At 60.1% G+C, this 25,437-nt stretch overlaps 1 protein-coding gene across 3 annotated transcripts in view; it reads right to left on the bottom strand.

Moving 5' to 3' along the window:
• MARK4 (microtubule affinity regulating kinase 4) overlaps nucleotides 1–25,437 on the bottom strand; it is a 69,046-nt gene that overhangs the window by 21,427 nt on the left and 22,182 nt on the right. For 2 of the 3 annotated variants that reach the window (XM_048834350.2, XM_048834352.2), the window contains exons 2-11: nucleotides 15,577–15,774; nucleotides 15,019–15,072; nucleotides 13,677–13,725; nucleotides 12,256–12,321; nucleotides 11,144–11,214; nucleotides 9,695–9,751; nucleotides 9,143–9,379; nucleotides 8,273–8,392; nucleotides 703–802; nucleotides 271–380 (exon numbers count right to left, since the gene is read on the bottom strand). In XM_048834350.2, the coding sequence (XP_048690307.1) occupies nucleotides 271–380; nucleotides 703–802; nucleotides 8,273–8,392; nucleotides 9,143–9,379; nucleotides 9,695–9,751; nucleotides 11,144–11,214; nucleotides 12,256–12,321; nucleotides 13,677–13,725; nucleotides 15,019–15,072; nucleotides 15,577–15,774 (1,062 nt within the window). Of the gene's footprint in view, nucleotides 1–270; nucleotides 381–702; nucleotides 803–8,272; nucleotides 8,393–9,142; nucleotides 9,380–9,694; nucleotides 9,752–11,143; nucleotides 11,215–12,255; nucleotides 12,322–13,676; nucleotides 13,726–15,018; nucleotides 15,095–15,576; nucleotides 15,775–25,437 lie in introns of all 3 variants that reach the window. The other variant, XM_048834351.2, reaches the window with a different exon arrangement.

The following is a 25,437-nucleotide window of genomic DNA, read 5'->3' as shown; positions in this document are numbered from 1 at the left end:
AGGGAAGCTGGGTGGACAGTTTGTACTATCTAACTGTTTAATCCTATCCAGTTTAGAGAATTTAGATTGCGGTTTTATTTTTTATGGTAACGTACTTTGATCTGTATGCTATTACATATAATCACTTAAAAGGGAGCCCAGACTGGCGAGACAGAGGGTTCAGCGATACCGCAGTTCCAGGTTGCATCCCAGGGGAAATGCATCACAGGCTCCCCACGGGTCCTCCCCACCTCCAGATCAGCCCCCAGGCTCCCCTGGGCCTGCACTCACCTCGTTCTTCCTGCCCAGCAGGAGGTAGGTGGCCGTGACCTCGTTGTATTTTTGGCTGTTCAGGGCTTCCTTGATCTCCTCGCGGGTGTATCCCATTCCCACCATCACCTCTGGAAGAGAGGGGTTGGATTCACTTCTGGCACAGACAACACCCCCACCCCTGCCGGGGCAGGTGCCATGCAGTGTCCAGCCCCCGCCAGATGGCACAAGCCCCGTGTGTCCCCTGGGCTAGATGATAGGCCCATGGGCAGCGCCCATTTGCCCAGGTACTTCTGAGCCCTGTCGGGGCTGGGATGAAGGGGCCATGTCCCGGCCCTGGGACCCTGTGCAGCTGTCCTGGGGACAAATGCTCCCCCAATAGGCGTTCTCCCCTTGGTCATCAGGGTCCAGACAGTGGTGCTCACTCAGCACAGCAGAGCCCTGGACCCTCACCGATGCGCTTGGTGTCCCCAAAATCCTCCTCAGGCTCCTTGTAGGGCTTCAGCTCGTCGCCCTCGTAGCCGATATTGATCCATTTGTCCTTCATGATTTGCTGAGAGAGAAGGGATGGATTAGGAGGTCTCGGGCCTCCCTGGTGGGGGGGCTGCATCTCGAGACCAAGCACCCCTCACCCTCCCTCCCATGGGGACACGGGACACAACTGCTCCTTGCCACGCACCCATCGCCGCCCCCCCCTGTGACGATGTGACTCAGCAGGGAGGGGGGAGTGTTGACCTGTGAATGTGCCCTGGGGATGGGAGACCTGAGAGCCTGTCACCTGAGCCAGGAGGGGGAGGGGGAGGTGACACCTCTGCCCAGGAATGTGAACAGAGGCTGCAGCAGGGAACCTGCGGGGTGAGTTTAGTTGGCAGTTTGGAGGCTGGGGGGAGGAACACAGGGAACCCCAGGGCTGGGGTCTAAGCTCCCTGCTCCCCCAGAAGGATGTGATTGAGGGGTCCTGGTTGTACCCACAAGCTCTGTTGTGGACTGTGTTCCTGTTGTCCAATAAACCTTCTGTTTTACTGGCTGGCTGAGAGTCTCAGTGGATCCCAGGAAGAGGGGTGCAGGGCCTGGACTCCCCCACACTCCGTGACAACTGGTGGCAGCGGTGGGATCTACTGCACCCCGTGAACGGCGCTTCCTGCAGTAAGTGACTGGGGAACAGTAAAACGAAGGGGAATTGACGGGGACCAGGCGTGCTGAAGATTCAGAGACGGTTTCGGGGGGCGGTTAACCCCTGGGAATGTGTGACCAGAGAGAAAGACTTTTGCAGTAACAGGGTCCCCCGGGGGATTGCAGCGAGCAGTCCCAGGGGCGGAGGAGTCTGCAGCTCGACCCTGGCAAAGAGGTGGTGACCTCAAGAAGGACTGGCACACTAAGGGCTTTTCCTGGAAACCGTGGGAAGCTGCCCGGCCTGCGAGTGGCCAGCAGGGAGATGTACGCTAAACGCCTTAAGAGTGACCTGGTGGAGCTGTGCAGGCAGAGGGGGCTGCGCATCGGGAGGTCCACCAAGGAACAACTGATTGCCCAGTTGGAGGAGAGGGATCGCTTGGATGACCCGATCCCTATCCCTGAGGGGAGCCGCCCGGCAGACGCAGCGTGGGCCCTGGGGCCTGACCGGGCTGGGAGGGGTCAGACTGCTGCCGAGGACATCCCGAGACCCTTCCTACCTATGTCTGGGGGAGGGGTTGGGGGAAGCCCAGCGAATACCGAGGGCACCCTGACCCCAGCACCCAGCAGGGGATCCTCCCGGCGGAGCTCCCCATCCCTGGAGCGGAGGCGGCTGGAATGGGAGAGGGAGATGAAAATGAGGGAGCTGGAGGATCATGAAAAACAACATCAACATGAGGAGAAACAACGTCAACATGAGCAGGAGGAGAAGGAGAAACAACGTCAACATGAGCAGGAGGAGAAGGAGAAACAACGTCAACATGAGCAGGAGGAGAAGGAGAGGGAGCGTCAGGAGAAGGAGAGGGAGCGTCAGGAGAAGGAGAAACAAAGACAGCACGAACTGGAGCTGGCCAGGCTGAAGAGCAGTGGGGCCCCGGCTGTGGTGAGTGAGGGGGGACCCAAGACTGCAAGGAACTTTGATAAGTGCTTCCTGGCCCAGCGTAAGGAGGGGGAGGACATAGATAGCTTCCTGACGGCCTTTGAGAATGCCTGTGAGCTGCACAGGGTTGACCCTGCAGACAGGCTCCAGTTTCTCACCCCCTTACTGGACCCCAAAGCCGTGGAGGTGTACAGCCGGATGACAGGGCCGGAGGCAGGGGACTATGAACTGTTCAAACAGGCCCTGCTCCGTGAGTTTGGGCTGACCCCCGAGATGTACCGGAGAAGGTTCCGGAGTCAGCGTAAAACGCCTGAGGTCACCTACCTACAACTGGCCAACCGGATGCAGGGGTATGCCCGCAAGTGGACAGCGGGGGCCCGAGCTAAAGAGGACCTGCTTGACCTAATCGTACTGGAGCAACTGTATGAACAGTGCCCTTCCGACCTGAGGCTGTGGTTGGTGGACAAAAAGCTCGAGAACCCCCAGCACGCAGGGCAGCTGGCCGACGAGTTTGTGAACAGTCGGTCAGGGGGTAGCCGGGAGGAGTCCCAAAAGAACAGGCCCCCCCCGATGCAGAGAGAGAGTCACCAGGGGGCCTCCCAGCGGGGAAATAGGGAGAACCCCCTCCCAAGGGGAACGCCTGGCGTCGGGCCCCTCCGACCCGCTCGAGGGGACCAACGTGACCTGAGCTGCTATCACTGTGGCCAGAGAGGCCACGTACGGTCCCAGTGCCCTGGGCTCAGGGACAAACTGAGCAGACCCAACCTACCCAGGGTTAACTGGGTAGGGACCCAGCTGGACGAGGGGCAGACGACTCAGGCAAGGGGGGCTGCCAGTTTACCACCTGCCCCGGAGGGAAGAGTACCCCAGGCCAGCTCCACCAGAGGGCTGGAGGCTCTGGACTCAGGGCGCTCAGTTTACAGGGTGGGCGCGGGGCTGTCCCTCCAGAGAGAGTGCCTTGTTCCCCTGGAGGTGGATGGGAGGAAGGTCAATGGATACTGGGATACGGGTGCGGAGGTGACGCTGGCCCGGCCCGAGGTGGTGGCCCCAGATCGGGTGGTGCCCAACACCTACCTGACCCTGACAGGGGTGGGTGGGACCCCATTTAAGGTGCCCGTGGCAAGGGTACACCTGAAATGGGGGGCCAAGGAGGGCCACAAGGATGTGGGGGTACACCACCATTTGCCCACTGAAGTTTTGATGGGGGGAGACCTAGAGGACTGGCCAAGCAAGCCCCAGACCGCCCTGGTTGTGACCCGTAGCCAGAGCCGGCGAGGGCCACTGCTCCCTGACCTCGGGGAGGGTACCGCACCGGAGGCGCAGGACCCTACCCTGGTGGGAAGGGAGGGCCGAGGGGCACGGCTCAGAGAGGCTGAGGCCTCAGACCTGGCCACTGAGGGGGAACCGGTCCCCATCCCTTCCCCAGCTGCTGAGTTCCAGGCCGAGTTGAGGAAAGATCCCTCCTTGCGGAAGCTCAGGGACCTGGCCGACCTCAGGGTGGTACGGACCATGAGGAGAGGCTGCCAGGAGAGGTTCCTGTGGGAGAAGGGGTTCCTATACCGAGAATGGGCTCCCACAAGGGAAGTGGAGTCCTGTGGGATCAGGAGGCAGCTGGTGGTCCCCCAGAAGTATCGCCGCAAGCTCCTGTCCCTGGCCCATGACATCCCCCTCGCAGGGCACCAGGGAATCCGGCGCACCCGGCAGAGGTTGCTACAGAACTTTTACTGGCCCGGGGTCTTTACCACGGTCCGGCAGTATTGCCGATCCTGTGACCCCTGTCAGAGGGTGGGGAAGGCCCGGGACAAGGGGAAAGCGGCTTTGAGACCTTTGCCCATCATAGAGGAGCCTTTCCAGAAGGTGGCCATGGACATCGTGGGGCCTCTCAGCAGGACGACCCGGTCGGGGAAGAAATACATTCTGGTGGTGGTAGATTTTGCCACCCGCTACCCCGAGGCAGTGCCCTTAGCTTCCATTGAAGCAGACACCGTGGCCGATGCGCTCCTGACCATTTTCAGCCGAGTGGGGTTCCCCAAGGAAGTCTTGACAGACCAAGGCTCCAACTTCATGTCGGCCCTGCTCCGGTGCTTGTGGGAGAAATGTGGGGTCCGGCACGACTGGGCCTCAGCTTATCACCCCCAGTCCAACGGGCTGGTGGAGAGGTTTAACGGGACGCTAAAGATGATGCTGAAAACCTTTATGAACCAGCACCCACAGGATTGGGACAAGTACTTACCTCACCTGCTGTTCGCGTACAGGGAGGTGCCACAGGAGTCTACCGGATTTTCGCCTTTCGAACTGTTATATGGAAGGAGGGTGAGGGGCCCCCTGGACCTGATGAGAGACGAGTGGGAGGGGAAGGCCACTCCCGATGGAGAGTCAGTGGTGGAGTATGTCCTGATCTTCCGAGAGAGACTTGCTGAACTCATGGGCCTGGCCAGGGAGAATCTGGCCAGAGCCCAGAAGAAGCAGAAGGTCTGGTATGACCGCACGGCAAGGGCCCGTGCCTACGCCACCGGGGATCCGGTGATGGTTCTCATCCCAGTGAGAAAGAACAAACTACAGGCCGCCTGGGAGGGCCCTTTCAAGGTCGTCAAGCAGCTCAATGAGGTAAACTATGTGGTGGAGCTGTCGAACCGGGCGCACCACCGCCGGGTGTACCATGTGAATATGATGAAGCCATATTATGCCAGGGGGAATGTGGTGTTTGCCGTGTGTGGACAGTGGGAAGAGCAGGGAGATGACCCTTTAGTAGATCTATTCCCTGGGACCAGAGCTGGTTCCCCCCTGGAAACAATTCCCCTCTCGGATCAGCTAACCCCTGCCCAGCAAGCTGAGGTCAGGGAGGTGCTGCATCCGTACCGACAGCTATTTTCCAACCAGCCTGGACGCACTAATCTGACTGTCCACCGGGTGCAGACAGGGTCGCACCCGCCGATAAGATGCTCCCCCTTCCGAGTCACAGGGAAAACTGCTCAGGACCTGGAAAGAGAGGTCCGGGACATGCTGGCTTTGGGGGTGATCCAGCCATCTGCCAGCCCTTGGGCCTCGCCGGTGGTGCTGGTCCCCAAAAAGGACGGGTCGGTCCGGTTCTGTGTGGACTATCGGAAGCTCAATGCCATCACTGTATCGGATGCCTACCCCATGCCCAGGCCTGATGAGCTCCTAGACAAGCTGGGAGGAGCTCGGTACCTTACCACCATGGACCTTACAAAGGGCTACTGGCAAGTGCCGCTGGATGCAGATGCCCGGCTGAAATCGGCCTTTATCACCCCTCTGGGGCTCTATGAGTTCCTGACCCTGCCTTTCGGCCTCAAGGGAGCGCCGGCCACCTTCCAACGCCTGGTGGACCAGCTCCTGAGGGGGATGGAGAGTTTTGCCGTGGCGTATATTGATGACATCTGTGTCTTTAGCCAGACCTGGGAGGACCACGTGTCCCAGGTTAGACAAGTGCTGGACCGACTCCAGGGGGCTGGGCTGACTGTAAAAGCGGAGAAGTGCAAGGTGGGGATGGCGGAAGTGTCTTACCTGGGCCATCGGGTGGGGAGCGGCCGCCTAAAGCCGGAACCAGCCAAGGTGGAGGTGATCAGAGACTGGCCCGCTCCCTACACCAAAAAGCAGGTCCAAGCCTTTATTGGGATGGCAGGATACTACCGAAGATTTGTGCCTCACTTTAGCGCCATAGCCACCCCCATCACTGAGCTATGCAAGAAGGGGAAGCCAGACAAGGTGGTCTGGACCGAGCAGTGCCAGGAGGCTTTCCGGGCGCTGAAGGAGGCTCTGGTCAGTGGCCCAGTTCTGGCGAACCCGGACTTTGACAAGGCCTTTGTGGTGTTCACCGACGCCTCCGACACGGGACTGGGGGCGGTGTTAATGCAGGAGGATGAAAAGGGGGAGAGACACCCCATCGTGTACCTGAGCAAGAAGTTGCTACCCCGGGAGCAACACTACGCGGCCATCGAGAAGGAGTGCCTGGCCATGGTGTGGGCCCTCAAGAAACTAGAGCCCTATCTCTTCGGGCGGCACTTCACCGTGTACACCGACCACTCGCCCCTGACCTGGCTGCACCAGATGAAAGGAGCCAACGCCAAGCTCCTGAGATGGAGCCTGCTCCTGCAGGATTACGACATGGACGTGGTCCACGTGAAGGGAAGTGCCAACCTGATAGCGGATGCGCTGTCCCGGAGAGGGGGCCCCGAACTTCCCCAGGTCACTGGTCACAGTGACCCCGCTCAGTTCAGTCTCGAAGGGGGGAGAGATGTGACGATGTGACTCAGCAGGGAGGGGGGAGTGTTGACCTGTGAATGTGCCCTGGGGATGGGAGACCTGAGAGCCTGTCACCTGAGCCAGGAGGGGGAGGGGGAGGTGACACCTCTGCCCAGGAATGTGAACAGAGGCTGCAGCAGGGAACCTGCGGGGTGAGTTTAGTTGGCAGTTTGGAGGCTGGGGGGAGGAACACAGGGAACCCCAGGGCTGGGGTCTAAGCTCCCTGCTCCCCCAGAAGGATGTGATTGAGGGGTCCTGGTTGTACCCACAAGCTCTGTTGTGGACTGTGTTCCTGTTGTCCAATAAACCTTCTGTTTTACTGGCTGGCTGAGAGTCTCAGTGGATCCCAGGAAGAGGGGTGCAGGGCCTGGATTAGGAGGTCTCGGGCCTCCCTGGTGGGGGGGCTGCATCTCGAGACCAAGCACCCCTCACCCTCCCTCCCATGGGGACACGGGACACAACTGCTCCTTGCCACGCACCCATCGCCGCCCCCCCCACAACCGGGACAAGGGCCGCGTCTGCCTCCCACCACGCACCCATCATACACACACGCCTCCGCACTGGGGGAAGGGCCATGTCACTACGCACTCCTCCCGCTCCACAACCGGGACAGGGGCTGCATCTGCCCCTGCCACTTACCCATCAACCCCCGCCCCCGCCACACACCCCAGGACAAGGACTGCGTCTTCCCTCCGCCACACACCCATCAACCCCATGGGAAGTCTCCCTGCCCGGCACCCATCACTCTGCCCCGCCCCAGGACAGGGCCTGTCTCTCCCTGCCAGGCACCCATCACACCCCTACCCCCAGCGGGACAAGGGCAGAATCTCCCCCCCGGCACCCCTCAGGACGCAGCCTGCATCTCCCCGCTGGGGAACAGGCTGTGTCTTCCCACCACTGGGCAGACCCTCCATCCCCGGCAGGGCCTGCAGACCAGGAGCAGAGACAAAGGACTCAGTGCACTCCTTCCAGTGCACCTGGGCCCCATCCCTGCTGTGTGTCTAGAGATGCTGTGGGTTAGGGAGCCCGACAGCCCAAATTCTGGCCCCCAGGGAGCTCCCATGGCCTGCAGGAGCCGCACCTCCCCAGGGACTCCCTGCTGGCTCTGCAGATCCCACCCGCGCAGGGGGCTGAGCTCTGTGGGGGCTGCACGGAGCCTGCCTGGGTCTCAGACACCCTGTAATTATCCCCTGAGTCAATTACACTAATTACAGTCATTGGGGAGACAGCGCCAGGCAGGGCCCTGTGCAGGCAGAAACAGCTTAATGGAGAGCTCGCTCCCATGGGGATTGCTGCCACTCGGGGGGCACAGTGCAGAGCAGAGGGCAAAGATGGCGTCCCAGCAACACGGACAGAGTTGGGGAGGCTGGGTAAATGGGGCCACAGAGCACAGGAGCAGCAGGGTGAGGAAGTGGGAATGTTGGTAATATTATTATGATGCCCCTGTGTGCCTCGGTTTCCCTCTGGGCTTTGCACTGCTCTGCACAGGGTGTAAAGGGTTAAACAGTTACTCCAGGAGCAGAGGCGGGGCTGGGAGGCACCGCACTGTCTGGGGGCTGCCAATAGGTTGTTCCGGGCAGGGTGTAACCGACCCAGATCGATGGAGGGCACAGGGAATGGGGAATGCCAAGGGACTGAGCACAGGGAATGCCGGGAGGTCCCGGTTCTCCCGGGGGCACCCTGCCAGCCTTCCCTCCCCTGGGCACTCACCTCCAGGGTGCAGCGCTTGGCAGGATTGAGCACCAGGAAGCGGCGCAGGATGGTCTCGCAGTCTGTGGACATGTAGAAGGGGACGCGGTACTTGCCTCGCAGCACTCGCTCCCGCAGCTCCTGGGGGGATGAGGGAGGGTCAAGTCAGGCAGGGATCCCCCCGCCAGCCTCCCTGCCTGCCCGGGACCTGCTGAGCCATCCCCAGGGACTTGGCTAGGAACTGGCCCCAAAGGGTTCCCCCCTCCCCCTCCGCATACAAAGGGGGGGTCAACTCCGATGCAAGGCAGGGACTGGGCTCTGCCTAGCAAGGCTGTAGGGTCCCCTGGGCCCCAGCTCTGTGCCCAGGCTCTGGCTATAGGGACCCAGAGCCTCCTCTGTGATGCAGGGGACAAGGCCCTGCAGAAAACACAGCCAGAGCTAGAGATTGCCTTTCCGCCGGGCTAAGCGCTGGCCCTGCCATCATGCCCCCCCAACACCCACAGCCCCATGTCCCTCCAGGACCCCCTGTGCCCCCATCTCCCCACCCCCATGTCCCCTCCAGGACCCCCTGTGCCCCCATCTCCCCACCCCCATGTCCCCCCCAAACACCCACAGCCCCGTGTCCCTCCAGGACCCCCTGTGCCCCCATCTCCCCACCCCCATGCCCCCCCGGACATCCTGTACCCCCATCTCCCCACCCCCATGCCCCCCCAACACCCACAGCTCTGTGTCCCTCCAGGACTGTACCCCCATCTCCCCACCCCCATACCCTCCAACACCTCCATCCCCATGTCCCCCCAGGACCCCCATGCCCCTGAGTCAACACCCCCCCATCCCTGTGTGCTCCCCAGACACCCCCATCCCTGTGTGCCCCCATGCCCCCCTGCTCACCTTGAGGTTCTGCCCGTCGAAGGGCAGCGAGCCGCTGACCAGGGTGTAGAGGATGACCCCCAGGCTCCAGATGTCGACCTCAGGCCCATCGTATTTCTTGCCCTGGAAGAGCTCGGGTGCGGCGTAGGGGGGGCTCCCGCAGAACGTGTCCAGCTTGGAGCCCAGCGTGAACTCGTTGCTGAACCCGAAGTCAGCGATCTTGATGTTGGCATCGGCGTCCAGCAGCAGGTTCTCTGCCTGGGGGGGGGATGGGGGGCACAGCAGGGTCCGGCCACGCCCCCACAGCTGGGGGGCTGGGGTACGTCAGGGTCAGGCCCCACCCCCACAGCCGGGGGGGGGAGGGGGTGGGAGGATAGGGGCAGTGCCTGGGAGGGAAGGAACAAGGGGGAGCGGGTGCTGGGAGAGGGCCTGGGCTGGGGCAGAAAGGAACTCTTGCCTTCAGGTCTGGTGTGGTCGGGGGGGGGGGGGTAAGTACACGGGGGGGGGCCTGGGGGGATGCTGGCGCAGTGCCCAGGGTGGGGAGAGGGGCAGAACCCGGGTGGGGTGACTCACCTTCAGGTCTCGGTGCACGATGTTCTTCTGGTGACAATAGTGCACGGCCGAGACGATCTGGGGGCAGAGCTGGCAGTGACTATGGGACTAACAGACGCCATCCTCTGCCCCCCATTGCTCCCCCCACCCCCGCTGCCCCCCAGGAGGGGAACTGCTCCTGTAAGACGAGTGCTCTGCTGCCAGGGATCGATGGCTGGGAAGGCAGCGCCCATCCAGATTTCCAAGCCGGCTCCCAGCAGGGAGCCCTTAAACCCTACCCCCCCCACACCACCCCCACACACCCCGCCACACACAAGAAGAGTGGTTCTCACGCTTTTGTACTGGTGACCCCTTTCACACAGCAAGGCTCCGAGGGCGACCCCCCTTACAAATTAAAAACACTTTTTTATATTTAACGCTATTCTAAATGCCGGAGGTGAAGTGGGGTTTGGGGGCTGCGGCTGACAGCTCATTACCCTCGGTGTAATAACTCCTGATCCCCTGAAGGGTCATGAGCCCCAGTTTGAGAATCCCTGCACAAGAGGGTCAGCAGCAGAGCCCTTCCACTCTCCCCTGCCCCCTCCCCCTACTCCACACACACCACTCAGCCTCTGCCCCACAGACTAGGGCCAGCAACGCAGCCTCCCCCCACAGAGCACACAGCCCCCCCACGCAGAACACGCAGCCCCCCTGACCCGTCAGCACAGCCCCCCACAGAACACGCAGCCCCCACATGCAGAGCCAGCAGCTCCCCCCATGTGCAGAACACGCAGCCCCCCTGAGCCGTCAGCACAGCCCCCCACAGAACACGCAGCCCCCACATGCAGAGCCAGCAGCCCCCCATGTGCAGAACACGCAGCCCCCCCGACCCGTCAGCACAGCCCCGCACAGAACACGCAGCCCCCACATGCAGAGCCAGCAGCTCCCCCCATGTGCAGAACACGCAGCCCCCCTGAGCCGTCAGCACAGCCCCCCCGCAGAACACGCAGCCCCCACGTGCAGAGCCAGCAGCCCCCCCCCACGTGCAGAACACGCAGCCCCCCCGAGCCATCAGCACAGCCCCCCCGCAGAACACGTAGCCCCCACGTGCAGAGCCAGCAGCCCCCCGCACGTGCAGAACACGCAGCCCCCCCGAGCCATCAGCACAGCGCCCCCACGGAACACGCAGCCCCCACGTGCAGAGCCAGCAGCCCCCCGCACCACACACGCAGCCCCTCCACAGAGCACACAGATCACACAGCCCCCCCCCCGCCCTCATCCCTCAGGCTGGAGCTGACCAGAGACTCCGCCCTGAGCTACAGTGATGTGCCCAAAAGGGCAGGGGCTAGGGGTGCAGAGAACTCCCACCCCGCTCCCCACAATCCCTGCTGCCAGCTCCCCCCACAGCCAGCGCCTGCCTGCTCCCCACAGTGCCCCCTGCTGGGGTGGGCAGGGCTCTTGTCCATTCCCCTGTCCAGATTCTGTCCTGACCTGTCTGAATTTTGCCCGGGCTTCCTTCTCCTTCATCCGTCCATGTGACACGAGGTAGTCAAAGACTTCGCCTGCGGGGAGGGGGTGCGGTCAGGAGCAGTCTGTAGTGGCAGGGGGTAGTGCCGGGGGGGGGGGTCCATTACAGCGGGCCATGGAGACCCCACACATTCCCCAAGAACGGCCAACCAGGCTGGTTGTGCCAGGGTTCATGCCCCCCACCCGACACTGGCCCACCCAACCGCACCCTGCAGCGTCCACGATGGGATGAGCCTGAGCCCAGGTGGCACCAGCCCGCAGGCACAGATGGGAGCCGCCCATGGAGCCACTGGAATGGATGGGAATGTGTACGCCCCCTGCCTGGCTCCCAGTGCCAGCCTGCGCCAGGGAGGCAGCTGCCAGGTGGGTGGCACCTGCAGGGGCCTAGTGGCTTGGCTTATTTTAAACAGAGCGAGGATAATTTTAGCAGCATGGGGGGGAGCCAAGCAGGGTCTGTGATCAGGAGGGGCTGTGGGAGGGAAGAGGGCGCATCCCGCCAGGCAGAATCCCTGGTCAGGCAGGGATGTGGGGGGAGTCACACCAGGCAGAGCCCTCGGTCAGAAGGGAGTGGGGGCATGTCACGCCAGACAGGCCCTTCGTCAAAAGAAGCTGTGGGGGGGGTCACACTGGGCAGGGCCCCTGGTCGGGGGGGGCGGTGGGAGGGGATATGTCAGGCAGGACCTGTGGTCGGGAGGGGTGGGGTGGGGTGGGGACATGCCAGGCAGGGGTCCTGCCTCCCCGCCACACCTGTCTATCTCCCCAGGCTGTGACTGCTGGGGAGGCCTTTGGGGTGCTGGGCCAGGATGGCTCCCATCGCTACCTACAGGCTCAGAGGGTCCCAGAGCCAGACTGCACCCCAGGGCAGGCTGGGTGGGGCTGTAGCCCATAGAACACTGGAGGTGAGCCGGGCAGAAGGATCTGGGGGCCATGCAGAGAGGGGGTGCGGGAACACAGAGGGGTCCAGATCTCCAGGTGCAGCACAGACACCCCCAGGGGTTGCAGGCATGCAGAGGGCACAGGCCTGGGGGAGCAGATGGCGGGGCAGGGGCTGCTGGCATGGCAGGGGGCATTCTCACCAGCACTGGCATACTCCATCACCAGGTAGAGTGTTTTCTCCGTCTCTATCACCTCAAACAACTTCACTGTAATGAGAGACACAGGTCAAGGCCCAGCTCCCGACATCGCCCAGTGAGCCCCACTCTCACCCGCACAGCCCACATGGTGCCTGCCGCTGGGGCCCTGGTCGGGGTCTCTCCCATGGTGAGGCTGGAAGCTTCTTCACTCCCTGTGCAAGCCCCAGTGCCCCTAGCTCCTGGTGGTGTGGACAGGGCGGCACTGTTACTCCCCACGCGGGATGGGGAGTGGCGTCTCTGAAAACGCCCTTCGCAGCACAGCATGGATCCCTTCCAGAGGGCTGGGGGCCATGACACCGCAGAGACAGCTCTGATCTTTGGGGGGAGAGATAGCTCAGTGGTTTGAGCATTGGCCTGCTAAACCCAGGGTTGTGAGTTCAAGCCTTGAGGGGGCCATTTAGGGATCGGGGCAAACCTTGGGGATTAGTCCTGCTTTGAGCAGGGGGTTGGACTAGATACCTCCTGAGGTCCCTTCCAACCCTGATATTCTATGATTCTATGATCTGTGATGGCAAAAAGAAGGAAATTCCCAGGCAAACCCCTCAGCTCTGTTGCTAGGGGCTGCCCAGGCTCCCTGCACGCCGGAGCTCCCGCCCTTGGGCAGCTGGGGCAAAGGGAGTTGGGGTGACCCAGCCCCAACATCTGGAAATACTCGGGGAAGTTTTGCACAGTCACCAGCCTTCACTCTACCCCTCGCTGCTGCCTGTCTGCTCCCTCCACAGCTCTGCCCTGTCCAGAGCCCGCTTCGCTCCCAGAAGCCCTGGAGCCTGCGGACAGCCCCGGAGCCTGCGGACAGCCCCACGCGCCAGCCGGGAGACGGCAGACGTGCCCACGGCTGCATTGTCACAGACCAGAACCTCTGCACTCACACGGAGCGTGCTAGACCCTCCTCTGAAATATATGGGTCACAGTCCCGCAAACACCCTCCTGGGATGGGCCTGACCCTCCCTCCCTCCCAAACCCCCTCATGGGCCGGGCCTGGCCCTCCTACACAATGTCCCCACAGGACGGCCCGACTCCCACCCAACACCTGTCCCAAATGTTCTCACAGGATGGGCCTGTCTCTCCCTTGCCCCAGACCCATCACTGGACAGGCCTGCCCCTCCCCCACTCACACGCCATCACGGGAGGGGCCTGACCCTCCCGACCCCCACCCCACACACACACAGGAGGGCTCTGACCCCCTGTAGTTGAGGGACCTGCAGGGGCAGTGCCCACCGAGCAGAGGTGCCAGGGCCCGGATCCCCTCAACTGGCAGAGGCTGTTGTGGCTGGGGGACGGGGTATTTGGGGCTGTCATTTGCTCAGGCCCCATCGCCCCCGTGCTGCTGAGCCCCAGAGCCAGACCCCCGGACCCCAGCTCACCGATGTTGGGGTGGTTCAGGCCCTTCATGATCCGCACTTCCCGGAAGAGCTGCAGGGGGCAGAGAGACGGGTGTGTGTGTGTGGGGGGGTGTTAAACAGCCTCACAACTCCTCCTCACCTGCCCCACCACCTCTAGCCCCCCAGGGCCTTTCCCTCTAGGGGGCACTGGCTCCAGTCCAGCCCCACGGCAGGGGAGCAACTGGTTCAAGGGGACAGGGAATGAGACATGGGGCCTTTCCCTCTAGGGGGCACTGGCTCCAGTCCAGCCCCATGGCAGGGGAGCAACTGGTTCAAGGGGACAGGGAATGAGACATGGGGCCTTTCCCCTCTGGGGGGCACTGGCTCCGATCTGACCCCATGGCTGGCGAGTAGCTGAGGGGGACAGGGAAGGGGACATGGGCTCTTTCCCCTGGTGGGGGGGACGCTGGCTCTGATCTGGCCCATGGCTGGCGAGTGGCTGAGGGGGACAGGGAAGGGGACACGGGGCCTTTCCCCTCTGGGGGTGCCGGCTCCGATCTGACCCCATGGCGGGCGAGTGGCTGAGGGGGACAGGGAATGGGACACGGGCTCTTTCCCCTTGGGGAGCACTGGCTCTGATCTGGCCCTATGGCAGGGGATGGGCTGGCTCAGGGGTTTGTTCTCATCTGCTCCCCACCCACAGCTCCTTTGCTAATTAGCAGCCCCTGGAGATGCCTCTGGAGCAGCTGTTACCACAGCGACCAGTCTGGCCTCTGGGCACTAATTAGAGCAGTGATCTGAGGGAGGGGAGCCCGTGTCAATGCCAGGGGCTGGGGCAGCCAGTGCGGGCTGGGGCTGGTAGTGTCCCGAGGTGGGGGACAGGAGCGGGGCAGGTGTCCTGGGGTGGATGGGAAAGGGGGGCAGGTGTCGGGCAGGGTGGGTGTCCCAGATTAGCTGCGCGGAGAGGCGCAAGGCAGGGCCGAGGGATGGTTCCCTAGGATAGCGGGGTGGGGTGCTGGGTATGGGACCCGAGCTCACGGAGGAAGCACAGTGAGGAAGTCGCAGGCATGGGGAACCCAAATGCCAGGGCCAGAGCCTCCCCTCTCCCAGCCCGGAGCACAATGGGCTCTTTGTGAAGCCTGGGAACCCAGCCGCTGGCGTCGGAGCTGTGCCGTGGGCAGCCAGCGGGAGGTGGGGGGCAACCCCCATCCAGGGTGGCCTGGAGCTGCTGCCTGTCCTGCCAGTCCCAGGCCAGGCTACCTCTGTCCCTCCAGGCCCAGACCCCGGGCAGCGCAGCCCCTGCCGGGACATTGCCCCCTCCCCAGGGCATGGGTCTGCCAGCACCTGCAGGGTGTGGGGCCCCTCCCCCTCCGCTCATGCTCACCTTCTGGAGGCTCGTGGGGTTCAGCTGCGTCTTGTCGATGATTTTTATTGCCACCTACAAACAAACCAGATTCTGGCTGGGGGGCGGGGGGGGGTTTTAGGGCACTCAGTGCCTGCGCCCCCCACTTCCCTCTTTGTGCCCCATACGCTCCTCCACTCCCCTGCCCCATCTGCACTTGTGCTATACTCCAGCAGCCCCTGACACCTCAGCCTCCCCCACTCTTCCCAGTGCCCCCCCTTGGAGATCTCCCCTGTGCCCCCCCAACATCTGAGCTCCCCTGTGCACCCCCTCAGTTTACACTACTCCAGAGAGCCCCACTACGTCCCCCACCCTCCGTGGAGTGCTGCCACGTGGCTCCCCACGTCCCCTGCTCTCCCCGGAGCGCTGTCCCATGGGCCCCCCCCGCCCCGTATTCCTTACTTGCCCTCCCTAGCGCGCTGCCCCATGGCCCTCTGCAGCGCTGAGCCATTGCCCCTGCCCTCACTGGAGCGCTGCCCCATGACCACCCTATAGCCTCCAACCCCACAGAGTGCTGCCCCGTGGCCCCCGCAACCTCACCTCTCTGCCTGTCAGGATGTGCCGGGCCAGCTTGACCTTGGCGAAGTTGCCCTTGCCGATGGTTTTGAGGAGTCGGTAGTTGCCGATGTGGGGCTGCTCGTCGGTGCAGGAGGCGATGGAGTTCCGGCAGCGTGCACCCAGCGACCGGCTGGACCACGACGAGCCCTTCTCCGAGCGGCTGCTGGCCAGGGTGGAGTGCTGCAGGGGAGAGAGACAGCGTCGCCTGGGGGCAGGAGGGCACCGGGCGCTGCGGGGAAAGAGTCCTGGCTCCCAGCTTCCTGCTCTAATCGCCAGACCCCACTCCCCTCCCAGAGCTGGGGAGAGAACCCAGGAGTCTTGGCTCCCAGTCCCCCGCTCTAGCCACCAGACCCCACTCCCCTCCTGGGGCTAGTGCACCGTTTGGGTTCGAAGGCATGCTGCGGCCACTCAACAGCTGGGTTAAGTCAGCACAGGGGCCCCAGCCCCATGGTTTCTCCAGTCCCGAGTACCACGTGCCCAGCTGAGCAGGAAAGCCCAGTGGGGTGGAGGAGTCACTGTGCTACCATAACGAACCGGATCCTGCCTCAGGACGATGGCACCGCACACGGCAACAGGGAGGGCAGGAAGATGCCCTCCAGTCCCCCCCCTCCAGCCCCCTTCCTGGGCACTGGCTGTGACGAAGTGGGACTGTTCTTAATGTTTCCTCTGAATAGTGTGGGGGTGCCTCAGTTTCCCCTAGGCAGTTCTTAAGTATCTAGGGGGTGGAGTAAGGGTGTATGATCATTGCAGAGCCCTAGAGGGCAGGTGTGTGAAGGGGTCTGGACACAGAGAATGGCCGACACCCTGTTTCCTGGCAACTGATGGCCTGGGCCCTTCCCCCCCTGCAAGGTGAGAGCTGAAGGGTTGGAGAACAAAGGAATCAGGTGACCTTCTGGCCCGGGAAAGGAACAAAGCCCAGAGGAGGAGGGGCTGGAGGGGTTTTCAGTTTGGGGCTGGCTGGGACATGGAGTGAAGTGCAGACGTGGTTGTCTGGCTCACTGCCCCCCAGAATGGACCCAGCTGAGGGGTCCCGTTCTCTGCACCTGCAAGCTCTGTTTTAGACCATGTTCCTGTCGTCTAATAAACCTTCTGTTTTACTGGCTGGCTGAGAGTCACGTCTGACTGCGGAGTTGGGGTGCAGGACCCTCTGGCTTCCCCAGGAGCCCCGCCTGAGCGGACTCGCTGGGGGAAGCGCACGGAGGGGCAGAGGATGCTGAATGCTCCGAGGTCAGACCCAGGAAGGTGGAAGCTGTGTGAGCTGCGTGTCCTGAAGACAGGCTGCTCACAGAAAGGCGACTACCCCAGAGTCCTGACTGGCTTCATGGGGAGCAGTTCCAGAGCATCGCCCAGGGACTCCGTGACACTGGCCAACTGGGAACGGGATCAGGAGTACCTCCCTAGCAAGGGACGCTCCAATGGGCAGCGCTCGGGGCACCATGCCTGTGACGAAGTGGGACTGTTCTTAATGTTTCCTCTGAATAGTGTGGGGGTGCCTCAGTTTCCCCTATGCAGTTCTTAAGTATCTAGGTGGTGGGGTAAGGGCGTATGATCATTGCAGAGCCCTAGAGGGCAGGTGTGCGCAGGGGTCTGGACACAGAGAATGGTCGACACCCTGTTTCCTGGCAACTGATGGCCTGGCCCTTCCCCGCTGCAAGGTGAGAGCTAAAGGGCTGGAGAACAAAGGAATCTGGTGACATCCTGGCCCGGGACAGGGACAAAGCCCAGAGGAGGAGGGGCTGGAGAGAGTTTCAGTTTGGGGCTGGCTGGGGACATGGAGTGAAGTGCAGACGTGGTTGTCTGAGTCACTGCCCCCCAAAATGGACCCAGCCGAGGGGTCCCGTTCTCTGCACCTGCAAGCTCTGTTTTAGACCATGTTCCTGTCGTCTAATAAACTTCTGTTTTACTGGCTGGCTGAGAGTCACGTCTGACTGTGGAGAAGGGGGGCAGGACCCTCTGGCTTCCCCAGGAGCCCCGCCTGGGCGGACTCGCTGTGTGAAGCGCACGGAGGGGCAGAGGATGCTGAATGCTCCGAGGTCAGATCCAGGAAGGTGGAAGCTGTGTGAGCTGTGTGTCCTGCAGACAGGCTGCTCACAGGAAGGCAACTGCCCCAGAGTCCTGACTGGCTTCATGGGGAGCAGTTCCAGAGCATCGCCCAGGGACTCCGTGACAACTGGTGGCAGAGGTGGGAGGTACTGCACCCCGTGGATGGCGCTTCCTGCAGTAAGTGACTGGGGAGCAGTAAAACGAAGGGGGATTGACAAGGACCAGGCGTGCTGAAGGCTCAGAGAGGAGCAGTTTCGGGGGGCGGTTAACCCCTGGGAGTGTGTGACCAGCGAGAAGGACTGTGCAGTAATGGGGTCACCCTGGGGACTGCGGTGAGCAGTCTCAGGGACGGAGGAGCCTGCGGCTTGGTCCTGGGAGAGAAAAGGACTTTTGCAGTAACAAGGTTCCCCAGGGGATTGAAGCGAGCGGTCCCAGGGGCAGAGGAGTCTGCAGCTCGACCCTGGCAAAGAGGTGGTGACCTCGAGAAAGCTGGCATACTTGGGGTTCTCCCTGGAAACCGTGGGGAGCTGAGAGCACACGGGCCTGTGAGTCCACAACAACTTGGGAAGAGTGGAGTGATGGCCTATCACCGTCTCCTTAAGAAGGACATTGTAACCCTTTGCAAAAAGAGAGTGTTAAGCATTGGAAAGTTCACCAAAGCACAGTTAATCGTGCAGCTGGAGGAGGATGACCGCTCTAAGGAACAGATTCCTGACCCAAATGGGGCTATAGCAGGATCCGGGAGCAGCTGGAGTGGTAGCCAGGCATCCCGAAAACTCCTGTCCCCAACCAGACGGGGGTCTTCACGATCAGGTTCCCCATCGGGGGATCGGAGACGGACGGGATTGGAGCTGAGTCCGAGGGAGCAAGAGGACTGTGAGAGACAGCGAGAGTCCAAGAAATAGCTGCAGAAGCAGCAGCAGCATGAACTGGCGGTGGTGGAGCGGAGAGGCATAGGGGACCCCCCAGGGGTGAGTGGGGATAGACCCTGGGGGGCCAGTTCCGCAGGGAACCTTGAGACTAAATTGCTGCCCCTGGTTAAGGAGGGGGGATATGGATGCCCACCTCACTGCCTTTGAGCAGGCTGGAGATTTGAACCGGGGGGACCCTGCGGAAAAGCCCCGGTGTCTAGCTCCCTTGCTGGGTCCCAAGGCCATAGACTCTGTCAGCCAGGTGGGTGGGGAGGTGGACAGGCTCCCACTCCTGACCCCAACCTATATGTCTGTGTGGAGTTTCCTGGGGTCAGGCCCCTCGGACCTCCAGTGGGAGTGGAAGGTGATGGTCAATGGGGAGACATTTCTGTGGTGGCGAGATCCTGGGACAGAGAGAACCGTTGTCAGGCCCTGGGTGGTGCAGCCTCAGATGCTGAGGGGCTGTGTGAGCTGGGTGAGGGTCCCAGGGACGAAGCCCCTCGCCCTGCCTATGGCCCAGATCCCTGTGCAGACACAAGAGGGGTGGGGCTGGCTGGCCGTTGGGGTGCTCCAGGATACCAGCTGTGAGACCCTGTTGTGGGGTGACTGTGTCTCTTTGGGACAGGATCCAGGCCCTGCTCCTGTAACGGCCAAGGGTTTGAATTTGAATCCAGGGAAAACAATCAGGGGAGAGGGAAATGGTCAGTGAAAATGCAGATGACCTGGCTGGCAGGGGGGAGGAACTGCTCGGCTCAGGCTACCTGCCTGCGTGTAACCAGACCCCTGGGGCTCCCCGCCTCCCTTGCACACTGGAGAGGGGGCTCACGCTGGCTCTGATGCTGTGAGGAAAGCAGGGAGCTCGCTGCCTACCCCCACTGGGACAGCAAGGGCAGCGCTGAGCACAGTGGGAGCTGAGACCCCAGCTGAGTGCGGGGAGACACAGGCAGGGCAGGGGATCTGTTGGGAGTGGCAAGGTGCTTGGTAAGAAAAGTCTGGATGAACCTAGGCAGCCTTATGAGCTGATGGCTTTGTCTAGTCAGCAGTGGGGGAAGGCGAGGAGAGTGGAAGACGAGTGTCCCTGGACCTTACCTGTTAGCTGGGTGGAGAATTGTGACAGTGAAGGAAACGTGCCTGTGTCTGTCAGGGGTATTGACTTGCCTATGGAGGGAGCTACCCTGATCTCCAAGTAGTTGTCTGTGACCAGCCTTGTGTGCGGGACAAGGGGAATGAGATCCCAAGCTGTGTGTCTGGGAAAGGAGAAAGTGTGTCCGGCTCTTCTTTGTCTGTGGAGCAGACAGAAGGGGTCTTTCAGCCTGTGATGGTTGAGGGTAGTGAAGTTGTCTCAGAGTTTGTTCTGGATTCAGCTAAAGCCCAGGAAGAGAATGGTCCTAAGTTTGTGTCTGCTCGGGAGAATGGCCCTGTAACTAGGTCGCATCCAGTCAGTGTCTATGTAAAATCCCAGAGACCAGACAATTCTGGTGCTTGTATTTTGCCTGTTGCTCGTGTGTGGTAAAGGGAAGGAGAATGCTTCTGACCTTTTATCTAGGAAGTCTGTAAGTTTGCCTGAAAGGGGATTGTGTAGGAATCCGCCTGATGGGCCAGAGGTAATTCTGGATGTAAGTGAGACCCAGAAAGAGTCTGTTGTTGCTCAGGAAAGTGTTCCTCTAGAGCAAGCCCTAGGTAAAGAGGGTAAGAGCAGAATTTCTGTGAGGGGTGAATTGTTGCATAGAAAAGCCCTAGGGAAAGGAATCCTCATGGAGTCTTTGCAAGCAGTTTACTGCAACTGAAGGGTGTGAAAGTGATTTAATCAAGAAAGTCTCTGTTCCTAACAGCCAGAAATTTTCTGTTGTGAATGGATCCACTGACTTTCCTGTTGAAAGATCCAGTGTGGAGAGCTTTGAGAAGGTCTCAGACGGAGTGAAAGCTGTTAAGAAAGTTGAACAGTCCTATAACTAAGTGGCTGTGTTTGGCCAGCTTTTTGGGGAGGCAAGGTTGTTGAGAAAGGAATGTCTCCATGCTAGTTCTGTAAGTGAACAGTATGTGGCCCAGGTCCAGATGGGGGCCCTTAACCAAGACAGACCGAATTGCAGCCCTCCAGACTGGAGCGCTGGGAGAAGACCCAATCCCAGTTTGACCCCCTGGGGTTTTGGGGTGGCCAAAGGGCACAGGCCATATAAACCTTCCCACATGCGGCCTGCGAGTGCTATCGACCACCCCGACCTAAGGGAGGGCGTGAAACTGGAAGGGCCTGGTGTAACTCCCACCAAGGAATGGGAGAGATGCTGGGGCATCCATGGGAATGTTGGTGGCTTCTAACTTCCCCAGGTCACCGGCTAAAGTGACCCTGCTCAGTTCGGTCTCGAAGGGAGGAGAGATGTGACGAAGCGGGACTGTTCTTAATGTTTCCTCTGAATAGTGTGGGGGTGCCTCAGTTCCCCCTATGCAGTTCTTAAGTATCTAGGTGGTGGGGTAAGGGTGTATGATCATTGCAGAGCCCTAGAGGGCAGGTGTGTACAGGGGTCTGGACACAGAGAATGGTCGACACCCTGTTTCCTGGCAACTGATGGCCTGGCCCTTCCCCGCTGCAAGGTGAGAGCTAAAGGGTTGGAGAACAAAGGAATTCGGTGACATCCTGGCCCGGGACAGGGACAAAGCCCAGAGGAGGAGGGGCTGGAGAGAGTTTCAGTTTGGGGCTGGCTGGGGACATAGAGTGAAGTGCAGACGTGGTTGTCTGAGTCACTGCCCCCCAAAATGGACCCAGCCGAGGGGTCCCGTTCTCTGCACCTGCAAGCTCTGTTTTAGACCATGTTCCTGTCGTCTAATAAACTTCTGTTTTACTGGCTGGCTGAGAGTCACGTCTGACTGCGGAGAAGGGGGGCAGGACCCTCTGGCTTCCCCAGGAGCCCCGCCTGGGCGGACTCGCTGTGGGAAGTGCACGGAGGGGCAGAGGAGGCTGAATGCTCTGAGGTCAGACCCAGGAAGGTGGAAGCTGTGTGTCCTGCAGACAGGCTGCTCACAGGAAGGCGACTGCCCCAGAGTCCTGACTGGCTTCGTAGGGAGCAGTTCCAGAGCATCGCCCAGAGACTCCGTGACAATGCCCGGCCCAGCAGCCAGAACTGCCCTCCGCCGCCGAGCCCTGGGGTCGGGCACCACTCGGGGCACCAGGCCTGGCCCGGCAGCCGGAATCTCCTGCTGAACTCTGGGGCCAGGCCCAGCTGGAGGAGCAGGGGTGGGTCGTGCTGGGCAGCCGGGGGTAGGGAGATGCAGCAGGCCCCGCAGGGGAGGCTGCCTGCAGGGGTGGTGCAGAGCCCAGCCTGTTCAGAGTCGCTGCCCTTGCCGTGTCCTGCAGCCCGCACCAGCCCCCGGGAGCCACATCTGCAGCTTCAAGGAGACACCATCGATTCTCCCGTCCCCTGCCCCAGCTGCACCCAGCCAGGGAAGGGAGGGGGCAACAAGCAGTACCAGGAGAGTCCAGACAGCAAGAGTGCCTCCTGCCTTCCCCCACACCCCCTCATACCTGCCACTGCCCCCCACCTCCTCCCAAGACCTGGCACTGCCCCCACACAACACAAAACCCCTCTCCACACAGTGCTGCTGTCCCCCACAACCCTCACAGCCCTCGCCCCTCAGTGCTACAAGCTCCCTATATTAGTACAGTAAAGACACCCCCAAATCCCAGCCTGAGCCCGTCATGGCCTCCCCCCAATGTGCCCTGAATGTCCCTGTGCTCTCAGAGCTGCTGTCCCCAGCGAAGGGGGGCAGGCCGGGCCCAAGGAGCCGATCGCATTTACCCGCTCAGACAGCTCAGAGCAACTTGGCACAAAGAGCTTGCAGATGGACACCGGCAGCGCAGCCTGCAGACCGGGGGTGCCCAGCGCTCAGCACCCCACAGCCCCGCAGGCCGGTCACCCCCCCCAGCACCACGGGGGGCCCAGCGCTCAGCACCCCACGGCCCCGCAGGCCAGACACCTCCTTCCCAGTACCCTACAGCCCTGCAAGTTGACATCTCCTGCCCAGCACCATGGGGTGGGCAGCACACAGCACCCCACAGGCCCGCAGGCTGGGCACCACCCCCCAGCACCCCACAGATCGGGCCGCTCCTGTTAACACCCATGTAGCCATAGGACAAAAAGGAGGTTAGTGGGTGACACATTATTGTAGTAGGTCATAAACCCAGTGTCCTTATTGAGATCATGACTTTTGGTGTCAATTCATAACTTTACTAAAGGTCCCAGGCTAGCCTTTCAAAAGTGTTGAGGAAGTTTCCTTTGAGGACGAGGAAGGAGAGTTCAGATAAAGAGTCACCGTGCTGTGAAAAGTGTTTCCCCACAGCCATGGGTGTTTTTGTCTTTTATCAGTTTCCTGTGTGAGTTCATTTGAGAGCTCAGTGACCTTCTGGTTTCACCCGCATAGTAATTATTGGGGCATTTAGTGCACACGTTGTGATAGACGTGTAGGATCCATGGATCTGGAAAGGTGTGTTGTGGGGATCATTGTAGCGGTGGAAATATGGCTGCAGGTTTTGCATCTGTTGTTCTGGCAGGGTCTGGCGCTGTTTTGAGTTGGTGGGTCCTGCTCTGTGGCGAGCTTGCCTGTGATGATGAGCTTGGAGAGGCTGTGGGGGTGTTTGAAGGCCAGAAGAGGAGCTTCGGGAAAGATTTCTTTCAGGGTGGGATCCCCACAGAGTACAGATTGTAGTTATTTAATGATACCCATATGGATGCCAGTGTGGGATGGTAGGTGACAACTAGGGGTATGCGGTCAGAGCGGGATTTATTTCTGTGCTGAAAAGGTTCTCTTGGGGTATTTGGGTGACCCGTTCCATGGTGGGATCTACTTCCCTGGTGGAGTGTCCTTGTTTGATGAAGGTGGTTTTGGGTGTGTTAAGGTGTGTATCCTGAACTCTCTTCACAGCATATTCTGTGGTATCTGAGAGCCTGGCAGTAGCTAACAGATTTCTTGGTGTTTGGGGTTGTTACAGGATCTGTGAAGGTACGTGTGGGGACCCGTGGGTTTCTTGTGTATAGTTGGCTGTAGGGTTCCATTGCTGAAGCGGATTGTGGTGTTCAGGAAAAGTTGGCTGTAGGGTTCCATTGCTGAAGCGGATTGTGGTGTTGATTCTGGTGTGGGAACATTCTAGAGAGAGTTTAATGGGCGGGGATGGGGTGGTGGCTGCTGAAGTTGTGGTGGAAACCTATGAGGGACTTTAGGTTGTCTGTCCAGAGGATGAAAATATCATGCATGTATCTCAGGTATATTATTGGCTTTTGTGGAGCACTTCTCCAGAAATTCTTCTCCATGGTGCCCCATGAAGAGGTTGGCATATTGGGGAACTATCCGAGCACCCATGGCTGTTCCCATGGTTTTTGACAAAGTGTTGTTGAATGATAACTGTTCTGGGTGAGGATGAAAGGGATGAGGTTGGTGATGTGCTTGGGATGGACAGCTGAGGGCTGTCCAGTGTCTTGTAGATATTGAGACAAGCACCTATGCCATCACTGTGAGGGATATTGGTGTATTGGGAGGTGACATACATGGTGACAAGGGTGGTGTTCAAAGGGAGGCTGTTACTGTTGCAGAATTTCTGGAGGAAGTCTATTGTTCCTTGGAGGAAGCCGGGCCTTTGTGTACTGAGTGGTTTGAGGGCGGTTTCTATGGGTTCTGATATTCCTTCAGAAAGAGTGTCAGGGCTGATGGGTCTGCCTGAGTTCCCTCATTTGTGCATCTTGGGAAGCACACAGAAGGTCCCTGGGGTGGGTTTGCGGGGGATGAAGTTGTAGAGTTTCTCTTGGAGTTGTTTGGGGAAGAATTTGATGATCTCCTTAAATTCCTGGGTGAATTGTGATGTGGCGTCTTCTTTGAGTACTTTATAGTAGCTGGTGCCAGAGAGCTGTCGGTTGGCCTTACTCTATCTGCTGGTCTGATCACTATCTGATCTTGTCCTCTCAGCAATGGAGAGATTGGGGTGGATGTGATTGTTGATTGCAGAGCCATTTTTTTCCCCTGATGCAAGCCATGTAATGATCAAGTGTGTGGTTTTGTCCACTGTGGGGTGTCCAGTCAAGTTCCCCACAGAGCAGGACAGACCAATACCAAGTGGCACCAGACCCTGCCAGAACAACAGATACCAAACCCACACCCATAGCTCCACTGCTATGATGTTCACTACTCCACACAACACACCTTTCAAGGTCCATGGGTCCTGGACATGCCTAGCACAATACATGGTGTAACATCATCCAGTGCACTAAAAGCCCCAAAAATAATAATGCGGATGAAACCAGACAATCTCTGCGCTCTCAAATGAACTCACAAAGAAAACTGATAAAAGACAAACAGCACATCACCCGTGGGTGCACATTTCACAGAATGATCACTCCGTATCTGACCTCCCAGTCCTTGCTCCCAGGAACCCCGCACAACCCTTTCAAAAGATGAGCCTGAGAGCTTAAATTCATAACTTTACTTAATAAAGACCCTGGATTTATGGCTTATTTCAACAATCTGTAACCCACTAACCCCCCTTTTTTATCCTCTGCCTACAGGGCTACACGGGCCACTTCACCTTGAACGGTCTCTTAGAACATGGAGAGACAATATCCTAAGAACCACACAGCTACAATAAAATGTGTGTTAACTACTTATGCCAAACAATCTGGTCCACCTTTTATTTAGTTGTGACCCTCAGAACCTTTCCCAGCCCTGAAGAAGAGCTCTGTGTCGCTCAAAAGCTTGTCTCTCTCACCAACAGAAGTTGGTCTAATAAAACATATGACCTCATCTCATGACAGAACAAGGCGTAATGGTCTCAAGTTGCAGTGAGGGAGGTTTAGGTTGGATATTAGGAAAAACTTTTTCACTACGAGGGTGGTTAAGCACTGGAATGGGT

The sequence above is a fragment of the Caretta caretta genome, chromosome 23 (assembly GCF_965140235.1).
Source record: "Caretta caretta isolate rCarCar2 chromosome 23, rCarCar1.hap1, whole genome shotgun sequence".
NCBI lineage: Eukaryota > Metazoa > Chordata > Testudines > Cheloniidae > Caretta > Caretta caretta.
The sequence above is the reverse complement of the archived record's forward strand: the minus strand, read 5'-3'. Positions and strand labels throughout refer to the sequence as shown.